A 16,870-nucleotide genomic window follows, 5' to 3' on the forward strand; every position below is an offset into this window, starting at 1 on the left:
GTCTGTCTGTCTCCCTCTTTCTCTCTGCCTTCCTCCCTCCTTCCTAATCATTAACGGATATATTCTTTCTTTGTTGAGCCAAATTGCCAGAACTGACTATGAAACACATCCTACACATCCCTCCCTTCTCAGGCAGCCTTGGTCCCACCCGCCACTGGGAGCTGGGCACAAAGTCAGGAGCAAGTGTCAGTGCTGAGCAGCCTGTGAAAACAGCACTTTCTTCCCAGACACATTGGAAGTGGCGTTCCGCCTGCCCCTCCTTCCTAGCCATAAATCTGTCTCCCTGGGATCTGCACATTTTTTTTCTATCTTCAATCTGCTGATAACTTGCCTCGGCCAAGGATCTCAGCGTTGGGTGGGAGGGAGTCGATTTCCTCAGTCTTTGGAAAGCCAATCCTCGTTCTGAGTGTGGATGGAAAAGGCCTGGGTAAGAAAGCAGACTCGAATCTGAGTGCTTGGATTCAGACCTCAGCTCCACTTGTTGCTAGAACCATTCAAGCACGGGGTGAATCCCTTAAATGCATCGGTCTCCTCCGTTTCTTAGTTTGCACCTCCATCTCAAGTGTTGTACAAGCATGCAGTTAAATGGACTGATATTTCTGAAATGCTTTAAACAGTGCTAGGTGCAGAGAAGTTAAATAGTCTTCATCACACCAGAGTTTCCTCCAGGTACCAGCGCTATTCCATTAGACACTTCAGCATACGGGCTTTAGGGCCCTTGAAGGGAGTGGCTTCTTTTTTCTCCATTAAAATTACAAAGCATATGCTATATCCTAGCCTTTTTATACCGCTGAATGAGAAAAGAAATGGCAGAGGGACAACACTGCTGCATGGCGAGCCTGTCTCTGGCTCAGTGAGCTGTCCACCTTCTGCTGACGCTAATGGAAGTGCAGTGAAGCTGATCGATCTCCTGAGTGTCCTCCAGCGGGTGGCTGGCAGCATCGGGGTCACTGTTGTTTAGCCGCCAAGTGCTCTGTAACCTGCCGTCCAGCTGTGCATGTGCTCAGAGCCTCCGTGTGGGCTCCTGGGGAGGGGGTTTCCACAGCACTGTGGCCTTGGTTGCTTCAAGGCCGAGCTGTGGAAGAGATTAATGGGAAGTGAGAAGAGAAACTGTTATTCTTACCCAGCAGTGTTGTTGGGAGTGTGTGACTCTTCTTGTATTTAGGGAGAAGATTACTCATGAGGATTTTCTTCCATAGAATATAAAGAACCTCAAATTACTGCTGGTGGCCCCCGCCCCCTTCTCACCCACCTCTCTGTTTCAGTTTGTCCTGGGTAGAACTGTCAGCATTTTATTTTCATTTCCCCTCCTAGGCAGGCTTTGGTTCTGTATTTACTTTGACATCCCAACAAGCTGCCCCAGACCCATTTCCCTGCATCATCTAAAAAGCCCTCTGGCCACTAGGTGCTTTCCTGTGACAGGCCTGATGGGAACCTCCACCCATCCCCTGATGGCATTACCCTCCTCCCACATACCAGTAACATCTGAAGTCACAAATTGGCATGCTGTTCTTGTTCCAAGTGGGCACTGTTGACAGTAGGAGGTGAAGTTGAAGGTTTTCCCAGGATAGCCTGGCTAACCTTCGCTCTCTACTAGGAAGAGGTGGACACTTGGATATCCATAAACCATTTTCAATAGGCATTGCTTTCTGGCCAGTCAAGAGCCAAACAACAAAACCTCAGACCCTTTAGTGGCTCTATTTCCTTCTAAAAGTCATAAAGCAGTCACATATTACAGTAGCTACCTCATAATGCTACTCGTTTCGTCCATGTGAAAAACATTGCCATAAAATTTAAAAGCCAAGAAAACACACTCAAAGGCTTGGGGTTTTGGGTTGGATTGGTGGTTTTGATTTTAGGGTAGTAGGGATTAAACTTTAGGTCTCACGCATGCTACCACTGAACTAACCCCAGCCCTCTTTTGACTTGAGATGAGGTCTCACTGAGTTGCCAGGTTGGTCTTGAACTCACTCTGTAGCCCAGGCAGCCATGCATAGCCTTCCGTTGCTTTCCAAGTAGCTGTGTTACCAGGCCTAGCCAACTGACTGGTTATAAGGAGTCTTCCGGGGACTTAGAAGAAACTGACGTCTGTTCTTCAAAAGCATCTCCTTCAGAGGAGCCTCTTAGAAGGCAGAGCCAGCAATCACCGTGGGAGCCTGGAATGTTCTCCCTGGGATCTGAGCCCTGTCTTCCCCTCTCTCAGCAGTACTTCATCATGCCCAGGTTAGGGCGAAAATTGGTTCGTTGTAGGATTGAGCTGAAGGTCACGTTTATGACACACACGCCCCATCTCTGCACATACGCTGGTCCCTCTGAGCTCTCTTTGATACTTGATTCTGAGACTTCAGAAGGTGAAGCCCTGCAGACCTTGTGCTGTCAGGATTCAAGTTGTGAATAATTATCAAAGACTGTTCTCCTCAACTCTCCACTCCCCCAACCCCCCCCCACCCCCCACCCTCTCCCCCCAACTCCCGCACAAGAGCTTTTGCTCATAGGACTTATAGCAACCCTTACCATATTGTAAACTACTTTCTAAAGTATTCACTAACTTATTGACCAACAAACTAGGCCTATATCAATATATATTTAAAGTATATTGTCAAAAGATGTGTGCAAACAACAGTAGTGTTATATGCTTTTACAAACTTCTCCAGTGTCTAGGTTAATAGAAGATACCTGGATTCACATCTCTGTGTTCAACCTGTTGTGACGGTAGCAGGTCATGTAGCTCCTAGAACATTCCATATGTGCTCATGAGAGAATAATGTTAATATTGTTCTGAAAAGAGTTTTTGCTGTATAGACACTGTGAAAGGGTCTTGGGAACCCTCTGGGTTCCCAAGGATCCCACTTTGAGAACTATTGTTCTAATAACTTGAAGGATGTATCAGAGTTTCCCATAGCAGCAAAGAGAACTAAAACTACAGACTCTCTGCCTCCCAGAGATACAACCTGAACCACCCTGTCGGTGACATCTGACCCACTTCCAGTCCATCAGCAAGACAAATAATAAAGCAAAGGACCTTCTGTGTTACTCTGGCTGTGCATTTGCCAGAGGCTAGCCTGGCTCTTCCCAGAGGCTGAGTAAATGACTCTTCCTGGAAAAAGTTTCAGGGGATGCTTCATTATTTGGCAGCTCTAGGGGAGGTCAAGACTAGCCCTGGAACACTCCCATTTCAAAGGACTCTGGGCTACAATCACATGAGCTCTGAGTCTAAGGTCTCCTGCTAAACACACTGAGATTTGTCATAATTCCAGTCCTCCTAGGGTGCCCCCAGGCCACGTTGGAGCCAACCTGACCTTAGTGCAGCCCTGGGGCAGGGCTCTAAGACCTGTCATCCCTGAGACACATGGAAAGGGGGTTCCCCTCATTTTGCCTCTAAGAAAAAAGCTAATGTGACCCACACTTAAGCACTTACAAACCTGGGCCTTGGAACTCAACCCGAAGGCTCTTGAGACAGTCTCAGTTCTGTTAATCATTCCAAGACCTTTCCCCTTTTGTCCCAACTGTGTGACTGACCAGGTCTTTTCTCTCTGCCTTGTGCTCTCCAACAGGCTTGCAGCCGATTTACTGGAGCAGAGATGACGTAGCCCAGTGGCTCAAGTGGGCGGAAAACGAGTTTTCTTTAAGGCCCATTGAGAGCAACACGTTCGAAATGAACGGCAAGGCGCTCCTGCTGCTGACCAAAGAGGATTTCCGCTACCGATCTCCTCATTCAGGTAAGAGTCTGGTTCTTGCCTACCAGACTCAGCATGGAAAACATGGCCGGTTTTCCGCCATACTCATCTTGAGGCAGTAATCTCCACAGAAGGTCTCATGGGAACAAACATAATGACAGCTTAAGAAAAAGAAGGTCTACTGGCATTGGCCGGTGTGTGGGGAAGAGGAGGTTTCCAGATCAAAGAGACCCTTAGGTTAGAAGTAATTCACCTATAAGCAGACACAGAAACTTTAAGGGGTCTAGTGTCCCATCAAATAGTGAAGAAAAATTCCATTCTTCCTCTTTTATCTGCCTTACCCCTGATCCTAAAGACTTTAGAAGAGACGGCTAAGAGCGCACATGCTGTGAACCACTCAGTTAAAAACACAGGAGACCTAGGCATGGTGGCGCACACCTGCAATCCCACCATCCAGGGGGTTAAGGCAGGAAGGTCATGAATTCAAAGCCAGCCTGGGCTGCATAAAAAGATCCTCTATCTAAAATAACAACAGTCGAGTAAGAAAGGAAAGGGTTAGGCATTGCTGATACCTTGACAGAATCGTGTTATCCAGCCCTTGAGCTATTAAATAGTGGCCCCATTAAATGGATCTGGGTGATTAAAATGCAGAGACATGTGTGATCACTGGACTCAGAAAGACCCAATTAATAAAAGAGAACAGACAAGTTTCACTTGGTGTTCCCTCTTATTTAGAGTTATTGCACACATAGCATTCAGGTAGAATAGATTTATGTGTCCGTTGTTTTATATGAACAAAATCACTCAAGTCATTATTGACTTAATTCATATTATGCTCTCTATCCCTGTTTAAAAAATAAAAAGAAATTCACTCACTTTCAAGGTCCCTTTAATTCATTTTAAAAAAAAATTGGCAAACCAGGCATCATGGTGTAGACCTGTAATCCTAGCACACAGAAGCCTGAGGCAGGGGGATCATGAGTAGGAGGCCAGCCTGAAATACATTTTGAGACCCTATCTCCAAGACTCGTGTGTGTGTGTGTGTGTGTGTGTGTGTGTGTGTGTGTGTGTGTGTGTGTTGGTCTTTTGGTGTGGCAGTGTGGCTTTGTAAATAATTTCTACTCTTTCCAAACCACTAGTGTCCTTATCTTTAGAAATACACTTTGCTTACATTCTTCCAATACAGAAAAGTCCCATTTCAAAGTTGAACTGAAAGTGTTCATTATTATCTACATGCAATTCCTTGGACCAACCATCTAAATAGAAGGTGGCTCACTAGATTGAACAGCTATGTTTTAGATTTAAGTCAGAGAATCCTAGAATACAAATCACAGAGGGCAATTGCCAGAAATTGCAGGGCGACTGCATGGCCTTGACTGAATTCACACGTAGTTGGCTCTTTCTTATCTTACTGTGTCTTTGAACGAGGAGTAAGAACTGTGTAGCACATGTCAGAGAGATGCTTAGGGAGGTCACTCATGGGAAGGTCATCTGGTGGCAGCAGATGTGTTGTGGTGTGTGGTGCAATTGTTTGATGCTTTCTTTAATAAACTACATACACACTTACTAGCATTTCTATTTTCTCACAAGTCTACTGCTTACCTTACTTTTTATTCTGCATTCAGCTGAAAGGAATTATCTTATAATATATGTTTTCTGATTTGTTCTTAAATACAGTATTTCTACAGACTGCCTCCCTTCTCTCAGGATCTCTGTCTTGAAGTCGTAAATAGGAAGCTAAAGGTCACTTACTTGTTTTTCAGTAAAATAATATTCTTGTTTTATTGTTTTAAAATTCAGATGGGGGAATCTTTTGACTTCATTTTCACCTTCCACCACTTGGTACAGATATCAGCACAGATATGTGTGTGTGTTGGGAAGTGGGGAACACTTTAGAAGTGGGGCCCAGTTGGATGAGGTAGATCACTGAAATACATGAACTGAAATGGGTTACCTTTCCCCATAGTAAATGAGAAGTTCGTAACTCAGTTTAGCGACCAAAATATACTAAATAGAATGCTTAGGACCCAGAGCCAATCACATTCGAATCTCACACTGTCTCATCACAGTATTGGGCATTTGGGGGTCCCCTACCCCCCGGCGTGTGACTGCACGCTTTTCACTGCGAAATTCACCGTGGAACTCCGAGGGTGAGCTGCAGGCTCTACTCTTAACTCCTCCGCAGGCAGAAAGGACCCAGCCTCTCACACCAGGCATGCTTTCCCTTCCTTCATTTGCTCTATTTTATAATTAGTCAAAAGGAAACCAAAATTTCTGAGAAGAGAGAACTGTTTGCAAACTGGGGCGTGTGTTACTTGAGATGATCATCTGCTTGTGAAGGTTGTGTGCAGAGCAAATCATCACCTGAGAAGTGCACACTTAATGATGTGAGGGTGCCACTGTCAACCACTAACCCAGAGAAGTGAGAAGCTCAGGAGCCACGGGAGAGAATCTCAAGTAGCAGATGGCATTTAAGCAGTGGCCCTCCGGCCTCAGCCTTTTGAGCACCAGCAGCATATAATGAGAGCTTTAGAGCTAATCACAGCCTTTCACCGGCAATTCCATTCCTAAGAAAATATCCCAAGGAAATTATCCAGTAGTGGACAAAGAAAATGTCCTTAGCCAGTCTATTTATAACAGTATAAACTGGAAATACCCCAACCACCCCCAATATGAGACTAGCTGGGCAAACTCGGAAATGATCAATATAACGGGATACTCCATAGCTCAACAACTAACTTCATTTCGTTTATTATTCCTTCATCACGTCATTCAGGGTCTTGCATATCCTATTCAGGATCTGAAGCAGAGGGTTGGCCAGGAACAGATGTGCTGTGTGGAGGTAGGGCAGTCTGGCTGGAGTCTTGAAGCAATGGTGAATGGTGAAAGCAATTCTTGAGCCAAGGCGGGGCCAACAGAGAGGGGATGATCCCAAGAGTCCCCAGACTTGATGACTGATTCAATGTTAGATGAAAGAGGGGGAGAAGGGGGTGATTGAAGGACTAACCCCAAATTTCTGACCTGATTGGATAACAGCATTTACTGAACTAGGAAACCCCTTTTGGTTTTTAAAGATTTCTGTGTTGGACACATGGTCCATAAATCAAGAGATAAGTAAATGTGGTCCTGGTAGTCAGAAGGCATTGTGACCAGAACAGATCAGGCTGAAGACAAGTGGAGCGCAGTCGTGGGGACAGATGCAGTTGTCCACGAGGAGCTGGTGAGGGTGCTGGGAAACCCACTATTGAAGGGCTGGAGGAAGAAGAGCTGGGAGGTAGGAGGAAAGACAGAGCAGCCATCTTGGCAGGCAGGAAGCATCCTAGGAGGGGGCAGGTGAAAACTCCTGGCAGTCAGTACGCCAAGGTGGGGCTGTTCCCAAGTACCACAAGTGCCCTTTGATTTAACACCAGAGAGGTGACCTCAGCTAGAGCAGTTTGGGGAAGGCTTCCCTTGGAGGGGAAGCCAGCGTGAAGAAGTAGAGATGATAGAAGTGACAGCTCCTGGGGAGGGTTGACTGCCAGGTGAGGAAGGGAAGAGAAGAACCACAGGAGGAGGAAGGGATTCGGGGAACCTTGAAACTGCCTATGTACTAATGGACAGAAACCCGCAGATTTTGAGATGATTCTGCATGGAGGGGAGGGTTTTAGAGAGGCCTGACTGTAAACTAGAAATTTCTGTATGGAATTACTACAACGGAAGGAAAAAGAAACTTCCCCACACAAAAGTAACATAATGAAACTTATGTATGTGCTTTAATGCAGAAGTATTGAAGCTGAGAGACTATGACATGTCAGTTCATGAAAGCCACGCCCGCAAGAGATGCCGTCTAGTGAATGTGTATTCTGTGAGGCCAATGTTTCGTACCTGTCTCCTTTATCTTGCCAGGTCTGTGGAGTTATTCTCATCTTGCACAAAAGCACAGGCAAGTTTAGCTAAACCGTAAACTAAGAATCAGAGAGAGGAAATAATTTGCCTGAGGACAGGTAGCTGACGACAGGAACCAGGCTTCAGACTTGGATTGACCTCCCTAGAGCCCAAATTCTGTTCCCTAAAAGTAAAATAATTTTCAGCAGCCGCCTCCCTTCTAGTAGCATCTCTGAGCTCTTGGTCTTCAAACACTGACAAGACTAACAGGCAACTTGCCTTGTGTTTTCTACTTTGTCTTCTGTTTGTTTTAAACAGCCACCCCACCCCCCACTAAGGATTGAACCTAGAGCCTCACATGCTAAACTCCAACCTGATTTACCTTTGTCCCACTTCCATACACCCTGTCCATCCCCACCCCCATCCCGCTTGCTTCCTTTTTTGACAGGGTCCTACGGAGTTAACCAGGCAGATCTTGAATTTGCAGTCCTCCACCTCAGCCTTCTGAGTAGTCAGGATTACCAGGCCCAGCTTCTGAAAGAAATTTCAGTCAGAGTAACATGTGGAGCTGAAGAGCTAGCTCAGTGGATGTTGTGTAAGCACGAGAGTCTGAATTCAAATCCTCAGCACTCACATAAAAAGTTGGGTATGGTTGTGTACGTCTGAGAGTCCAGCCCTGAGAGAGTGGCAGGCATGTCCTAAGAATTCGCCGGCCACCTGACCTAGTCAAAATGGTGGATTTCCAGTTCACTGAGAGACCCTGGCCAAGACAGCAAGGCAGAGATGATGGAGGGAGACACCAAAGTCCCTTCTGGCTTCTTACACAGTCAGGTGCATGCACCCCAGCACCGCTCCCCTCCACCCTCCCTCACACACACACCAAGAGGGAAAAAAAAGTAGAATTTAAGATTTCAGAATAGGTTGCCTGGCTTTCAGAATGCATGTCAAAATACACATGTTGAAGCTGTTTGTGTTTCAGTGTGTATGTATGACCCAGGATAATGTATCAGTGTTAGGACATAAAGCTGGAGAGTACAAATATTTTCAGTTTCCAGCTCTCCTTCTAGGGAAGGTGTCAGTGAAGCTCCCAACATCATGGTAAATCCGCCTCTGTGGGCATGTGTATCTCTCCTGGTCCCACCATGTCCCGCCAGTCCCAGAGCCCACTTATAAAATAAACACACAGACTCTTACATTATTTAAATGCTTGGCCATTAGCTCAGGCCTATCATTGTCTAGCTCTTACTCTTATATCCATTTTTATTAATCTTTACTTTGCCACGTGGCTCGTGGCTTACCGGTACTTTACGTCTTCCTTGTCCTGGTGGTGGCTCCAGGCAGTCTCCTGCTCTGCCTTCCTGTTCCCTCAATTCTCCTCTCTGTTAGTCCCGCCTATACTTCCTGTCAGGCTACCGGCCAATCAGTGTTTATTTATGCAGAGCGATATCCACAGCAGTATTCATGTGCATACAGATAAGCAGACAAACCAGCTGTTGGCTCTGCATCTAGAGGTCTGGGTTCCAATGCCTAGTACTCCACAGGCACTAGTTAGGACCAGTTATTCCATTGCTGAGAATGTGGAGATTTGCTAAGTTAGGCACACAGCTCTGTGGCTCAAGCTTTGCTTTCAGTGGACAAATACACAACTTATTCCAAATACCTTCTGTATTCCAGCTTTTAGGTTAGCTTTGTTTTTATGAAGCAATGTTGAAGGTACTTTAATACAAGCTTACTCACAGGGGTTAAGAGAGATGTTTGGAAGAAAGTAAGACACCATGTGGGCTTCTCAAAGAAGAATCACAAAAAGCAAAACATGCTCACGTGTGTGCAGACTCTTGAAGGAAGAGTCACCAATTTCACCTTTTAAATATGGTGTCCTGGTCCGGCATGATGGCTCCAAGTTTGGTGATCTGGGTTTGATCCTAGACACACATGGTAGAAGGAGAGAACTGACTCCCACAAGTTGTCCTCTGAATACCACGTGTGCTTTGTTGTGTATTTCTGCACACACACACAATAAATAGTTAAGAAAAAATAAGTGAGTTTATCTGCACAGTTAAGGATCTGAAGAATATATCCACAGAACAGGTGGGTATTAAAGAAGCCAAAGGGCAGTGGGCATGGAGGCAGGTGCAGGGCCATCTTCATTTATTTAGGAAGTTGTAGGCAAGACATGTTTTGAACACTCTAGAAGCCAAGATGAGATATAGGAATCTCAAGAAAGCCAGATTCCAACGCAACAGAACTTTTTACCAACTAGAACCATCAAAAATTGGTTTTCTTATGCCAGGGCTAGCTGCCCATCATAGACTTACTCCGCCAAGGCCACTTCTTGGCAGGGGAAGGAGAGCGAGGGGACTCCTAGAGAGCAGAAGTTTGAGCCAATCTAAGACATTTCCAGAGTCTTTAAGACCTAATATTCCAAGTTGTTGCAGATACATTGTGTTACTGAGTGTTACACACACAGTGCATGTCGAATGCACTGCCTCCTCCATAGCGCTGAGCCAGCCACTTCTCTGAGCAAGCTCCTGGTTGCTGAGGAGCCATGTCTGCTCCAGCTGTACCCACATACTGGGGTCATAAAGTTAAGTTTTCCTGACAGAGCTAGGACTCAGGCTTCCGTAAGTATAAGCCATCCCCATGAACATTTGCATGGTCATCTTATTGCTCTTCAGGTACGCAGCTGGTAGAGACTGCTTGGTGCATCCCCTCCCTCTGCTTCCTTCTGTGGGAAAGCCTCCCTCTGCACAGCCCCCTCCCTACCAGCTGTTGGATGAGAAGCTAAAACATCATGAAGGCAGAGCGCATGTCAGCCCAGTGTGGCAGGATGAGGAGCTGGGAGAGAGAGGCCTTGGTTCACCTTCTTTGCCCTTTTCTCAAAGGGGAATATAGAACTCAGACCTTCCTCCTCAGGTCTGCATGTGAGACCTGACTGTCCTTGCCCACTTGGATGATCTCAGTAATCAGGATGGCAGTGTGATTGATAGTGGAGCTGGTGCCCGCAGTAGCCAGTGCCGAGGAACTCTTACTGTTCAGCCTCTGCTCGTCTCTTTATGGGGATCACCTCGAAGGATCCTCAGGACCCTACAGGGTTACTGGAGTCTAGATGAGGAAACCCAGGCCTGAGGCAATGAAAGGACATGTTTAAGGAGGTTCAGATCCCAAGGCATCAGCTAGCTGTTCTGCTGTAGAGAAACGTAATTCCAGGGACCAGTAGGATGGTTCATCGGATAAGTGTGTTTCCCATGCAAGCCTGGTGACCTGAGTTTGACCCCTAGAACCCAAGTGGAGGTAGAAGGACAGACCTACTCTACAAGGTTGCCCTCTGACCTCCACACCTGCACTGTGATGTTCAACACATGAACATACACACGCAATAACAGTAAATAAGGTGGGTTTTGTTGTTGTTGTTGTTGTTTTAAGAAGTAAGAACTCAGAAAAGTGGCCTCCTACTCCTGGCCCTTGTTTTAGGTCCCCTCACCAACTTGAGGAGGTGTGGGCATACCAGCTCTGTTCCAGGTCCTTCTCTACATTACTGTCATTGAACCTTTATGATGAGCAAGGGAGGCAGGTGCGACAGTGTGCATTTTGCAGAGACACCCAGGGACTCGCTCAAGGTGACCTGGTACCCAGGCTGGCTAAGGCTGCAGACTGTGCCCCTCGCTGAGGGAATAGCACTGAACACCCTTCACAGACACTAAATTTATATTTCCTGGCCTCCCCTTCCAAAATGGATACACTAATTGCAGACTTTTTTTTTAATAGTAATCATCAAGAACACATTTCTTTAATGTTTGCGTTTTCTATTCTGCATAATGCCAAAATAAAACATTGATCAAATCCACAAGCTCAAACCCAGTATGGCCATATAAATTAGGAAGGGTTAGGAAGACATTACACTAAACGGAAAGAAAAAAGTGTTGATTAGGGACTTATTTTTGTATGAGATTAAAATGTGAATCGTTAAAATAGGACTATATTTTGGGTTCTGCATTCCCTTCTCGTCAAAGCCATAGCAATGGCTCCTGGATTGGAGCACTGAAATCCTTCCCAGCTCTGAAACCTGGTACCCAGTACAGGTTCTCCTTTCCCACAGCATTTCCAAAAGTGTGGTCAGAGCTCCTTTGTATACGCCTGCCTGTCCTATCTTAAAAAAATCCCCTCCAGACTGGTGTCTTAGTCTTCATTTAATCCTAATTGTAAATGGCAGCAGTTAGCTGCACCACCAATAACCAAAATTCAAAGATGGGGGATAGAATAAGTAGCATGGAGCTAGGGAAGTTCCTTGGTGCATGGGGGGTGGATACTTGGGGAAGAGTAGCCACCTACAGAACTTGATTTGGTACAGGGGGTGGTAGTAGATAGTTTGCACTCGTGGAGTATTTTTGCAGTTCATGCTCAGTTTGGAAGAAAAAATAGCAATATCTACAGCCCAAAATGCACAGTTAAATTAAGTTGTTAATTAAAGTGTCTTTAAAAATGGCTAAGATCAGAGACAAAGGCCCATTGTTTGGTACAATTGTTGACTGCATGTCTCTGTATAAGGTAGGGTGTAGGGAGGACAGTGAGGCCTGTGATGTTTTTAAAAATTAATCACCCATCCTTACAGAGTTCCGAAGCACCCCCCTGCATTGTGAACTTGGATCAAAGCCAGAGAGGGGTGGAACCAGTTCGTGATAGGATTTTTTTTTTTTTAACTAATGACCTACTCAGTAGACACTTCAAATACCAAGTGTACAGCACCCACCATTCTCTCCAAGCACTGACTTGTCCAAGATAATTTTGTGGAGCTTGTATGACCTTGGAGTGATGCCTAGATGTATTTTTGAAGAAGAGGTGACCCCATATTGTCCCAGTTCTTTATAAAGAGTGGCCACTTCTGACCAACACCAAACGAAACTTGTTTCTTAACACCCCCAACCCCAGCCTGGGCGCTGAGTGAGAGAGATGTATTCTTCCCCCTACGAGAAGTTTTTGTTGTTGTTATATGAGATCGGATCCTGCTGTGTAGCCCAGGCTGGCTCAGCCTCCTACCACAACATGTAGCTGCTAGGAGAAATTTCTATCAAGAATCTGTGAGCCGTTTTGCACATTTAAAATGTAGCTACCGAAGGATGTCATTTTCTTTGAATAATTCTGAAGTGCAAGCAGAGAGAGATGTTAAAAGGATATTTTCACAAAATTAGGAAGACGTTGAGACAGTTTAAATTTCCCCTGGCTCTGGGATCATCCTCTAATGGGCTCTCATCATCAAACAGCAGTTCAGTACAGTATCATTTCAGTAGCCTAAAACGTCAGTACCGTGGGGGCATCTTCAAAATCTAATGTAGTTGTGGACCCTTTGCTTGTACCAAACTGATCCATGAGTCCCCCTCTGGGGGGTCAAGAGTGTTACCCCATCTGTTGTTTAGATGTTTTTATTTAGACTGGGTATGTTTGACATTACACAATATATTGTTTAGAGGGGAGTGGGCAAGGAAGATGGCTCATTGGGTGGAAGGATGTGTCACACAAGCCTGACAGCTTGCTTGAGTTTCATTCCAGGGACACACGTAAAGTAGAAGGAAAACCCGACTTCACAAAGTTGCCCTCTGACCCACCCACATATACACACATACGCATACACACATTTTGTCTTCGGTGTATTGAGTGTTTTGCCTGAGTGTATGTGTGTGCAGTACATGTGTGCATAGTGGCCACAGAAGTCAAAAGAGGATGCCAGATCTCCTGGAACTGGAGTTACAGATGGTTGTGAGCCACCATGTGGATGCTGGGAACAGAACCCGGGTCCTCTCTCTACAAGAACAACAAGTACTCTTAACCATTGATCCATCTCTCCAGTCTGAAAACTTTTTTTAGTATATTACTCTTCTTTTTTACGTTTACTTGTTGTTGTTGTTGTTGTTGTTGTTTGAGACAGGGTAGCCCAGGCTGTCCTCAGGATGGCCTGGACCACCTGCAGCTCCTGCCTCTACCTCCCAAGTCCTGGGATCAAACATGTGCACCACAATGACCTGCTCTTGTTTTTAGCATTTAGAAACAACTTTGTAGAGATCTGACAAACCTACAAGAGCTATATAAAGTATATAATTTGATCAGTTTGAAGATAACTATATATCCATGAGATCATCACCATAATAAATGTAATGTCCATATCCACCACCTCAAATTTTCTCTTATCATCTTTATTATTATTAGTAGTAGTTTAGTTATGAGAACATTTTTCCCCAACATCTTTCCACTTAGCAAACTGTAAGTGTACCATGCAGCATCGGTTACTTGACAGCACCCTCTGCTGGCCTCTTCAGGACCCACATGTACATGGCGCAGACACATACACATAAATCAAACAAACTAAATCGTATAATAATAATCTTTAAAAACCACACAACCCTGATATGTTGTGCCTCATCCCTGTCATGGGTCAACAATCTGTTCTGTTAATTATTTCCTTGCTCTGTGGCTGTCACAGCTCCGCAGCTCCTTCAGTAGCTATTAACTAAAGCATCCCATCTCTGTGTTTCTTGTTCCATTTTCCCTCCAGGCGATGTGCTCTATGAACTCCTTCAGCATATTCTGAAGCAGAGGAAACCTCGAATTCTCTTCTCGCCATTCTTCCACCCTGGGAACTCTATCCACACGAAGCCAGAGGTCCTACTGCATCAGAACCATGAAGAAGGTACTGGAAGACACTTCTCTTTGCTTGCCTGCAGTTTAGACACACTAAGGGGTTGAATAGTTAACTGATAAGCTCTTCTTGCTGCTGTAAATTCATTCTTCATTCAGGAAGCATGGATTGAGTGCCTACAGTGTGCATGCACTGGGGGAGTTGCCTGGATGAGTAAGGCATAATCCCATTAGCTCTCGCTAATGTAAACACTGATTACAATAATATACACAGGGGTGTAGCATGAGGAGAGATGACACCTGGGTACAGCAAGCAAGTTCACCTTTATAAAAGGAGGAGTCTGGAGGAGTCCTTGATGGTTCTGATAAACAGCAAGAACATTCCAGTTAGGTAGGGCAAGGCCTTGGAATAAGAGAGCAGTAAGATGACTTGATTGACGAACCCATTCATCATAAACATTTTCAAATATATATAATCCATATAGAATAAAATCCATATAGAATAAAAAAAAAAGCTGTGTAAGCCATCTCTCACCCTGCTTCAGCAATGATAAACATTTTCCACTATAGAACTAATCTACGGAGGTTAGCCTGGAACCAAAGTGTGGAGAATTGAGATTCTGTGGCTATGGAGAGAAGTAACAGCAAGTTGTTCATTGAAGATGTTTGAGGAAGGTGTTCATAAAGGCTGAGGGAAGTTGGTGTTGGGTAGGGCTTTCTCCATCATGCATCAAAGACTGTTTGCTGGAGTGAGCTCAATGTGGAGACTCCTGTCATAGTTGCTGTTCTTTGTGAGACCCACATAGCCAGAAAAGCATCAGTAAACAGCTCAAGACCATAAAGTGTAGGGTCCTGGTCAAGCAGGTGTTGGGTGTAGGGCTATAAAATGTGACTTTGTGCACAATGCCACTGAACAGTGGGATGTGTGTTAGCGTTTGAGCAGAATCACATCTCCCAGGGCCATCAAGCCATCCCTCCCTCCCAGTCCAGCAGGCAGCCAGTATGCAGATATGTTAACACCACAGTAGGGACTTTTCTTTAAAAGTCACTATTCCTTAGGGAATTTTGTTGACTAGTGAATCATTCCCAAACACAGGACTGCTACTTTTCTTTTGCAGTCAGACAGTTAAAAACTTGCAGTTGGTATTCTCTTAATTAGCACTTTACAAAAAAGAGCCTGACTCCAGGTGGGGGAGGGGGGCTTGTCTCTCAGCAGGTCCTCTCCAGCATATGAGATGGAGAATAATGCCAGCATTTCTGGCATGCTCCCGCTTCCATCCTCTCCTCTCCTCCAGTAACCCAGGCTAAATTTAGCACCTGTCCCTTCCCCTCAATTCGGGTTTGATGTTCCTCTGCTCTTCTGGCCTTTCTCATTTCCGGTTTGCATAATAACCAGGAGCCACTCCAGAGAAGAGGAGGTGGGCTCACTGAAGCTTGACAGTAAGACGGGCATTGTGTTATCAGCCTGGCTCTTCAGACACACAGCGTATGGGATGGGGTCCCCCTCCTTCTTTTTCTTGCTATTTAAAATTATTTATTTTTCATTTGGAATTTCTGTCCCCATTTTCTTCTCAAATGTGGTTGAAGGCACGTGGTTCCTTCCTACTTGCTCAGAAGTAGATGTGTGTGTGTGTGTGTGTGTGTGTGTGTGTGTGTGTGTGTGTGTTGTTGTTGTTGTTGTTATTGTTATTGTTCTGTGCAGGGACTAATCTTTCCTAGAGAAAGCTGGCTGACTCTCAAACTTACCCTCAAACCAAGTAAGTGGAGGTGTGTCCCATCATGCACCCTGATGAGCTGTGCATGCATGCACTGTGATTTGGTGGTGAACTCAACCACTAAGAGAACAGAGCTAATGAGGCCAAGGTTAAGGGCTTCATAACCCTGCAGATCATGTAGATACACTTCAGAACCAGCTCTTAAAAGTACCAAGAGCATCCACAGAGACCATTCCTTGATGCTATTGGTCAGGAAGCAAGATCTGAGGGGCTCTTCCCTCCCCCATTGTCTGTTCGGACACCCTGCCAGTCTTAGATGGACAAGCGACACCATCTGTACCAGGTAGTGTCAACGGAAGGAGCCATGTGAGACACAGGTGTGACAGGAAGAAGCTACCTCCTATTTCATACTTTCAGAATAGTGGCTTGCCCTCCCCACCTCCAGCCTCTTTCATTCCTTCTCAAAAAAAGAAAAGGAAAAAAACAAACCAAGTTCAGCACACAGTGTCTCAAGAATTAAAACAGTGCTATTTGTGAAGGTACTAGATCAGCTAATGGCAGATGAGGATACATCAATATATGCTAAAATATGGAGAGATCTGCCCAAAAGAAAAATTTCTGTAAGATGAAATTACACACACCAAATTTTAAACACAGTTAAGGATACACAGAATTATGTTGGCCCAAGACTACTTACATTTGCTACTGATTTGGCTTGAGTGTGTGTTTGTAGGTAAAAGCTGAGTATTACTTACCAAAATGTGTTGGAATCAGAAGTGGTTTGCATTTCAGGTTTTATAATATTTACATAAATATATGATATCTCAGGATGGGACCCAAGGCTATCCATGAAATTCATTTGTTTGGTATATACCTTATACGCATGGTTTAAAGATGATTTTTATGGGATTTTTAAAGTTTTAATTTTCTACAAATTACCAACATGCCTATGTTTTGAATGTGACCAGCCACCCACGGTCAGGTGTG

The 16,870-nt window shown here is 45.0% G+C and overlaps 1 protein-coding gene across 1 annotated transcript in view; it reads left to right on the forward strand.

The window, feature by feature from the left end:
- Etv6 (ETS variant transcription factor 6) overlaps window positions 1-16,870 on the forward strand; it is a 201,330-nt gene that overhangs the window by 149,902 nt on the left and 34,558 nt on the right. Inside the window, exons 3-4 of the mRNA XM_059258696.1 lie at window positions 3,555-3,719; window positions 14,086-14,220. Of these exons, the coding sequence (XP_059114679.1) occupies window positions 3,555-3,719; window positions 14,086-14,220 (300 nt within the window). The remainder of the gene's footprint in view (window positions 1-3,554; window positions 3,720-14,085; window positions 14,221-16,870) is intronic.

The sequence above is a fragment of the Peromyscus eremicus genome, chromosome 3, assembly GCF_949786415.1.
Source record: "Peromyscus eremicus chromosome 3, PerEre_H2_v1, whole genome shotgun sequence".
Lineage (NCBI taxonomy): Eukaryota > Metazoa > Chordata > Mammalia > Rodentia > Cricetidae > Peromyscus > Peromyscus eremicus.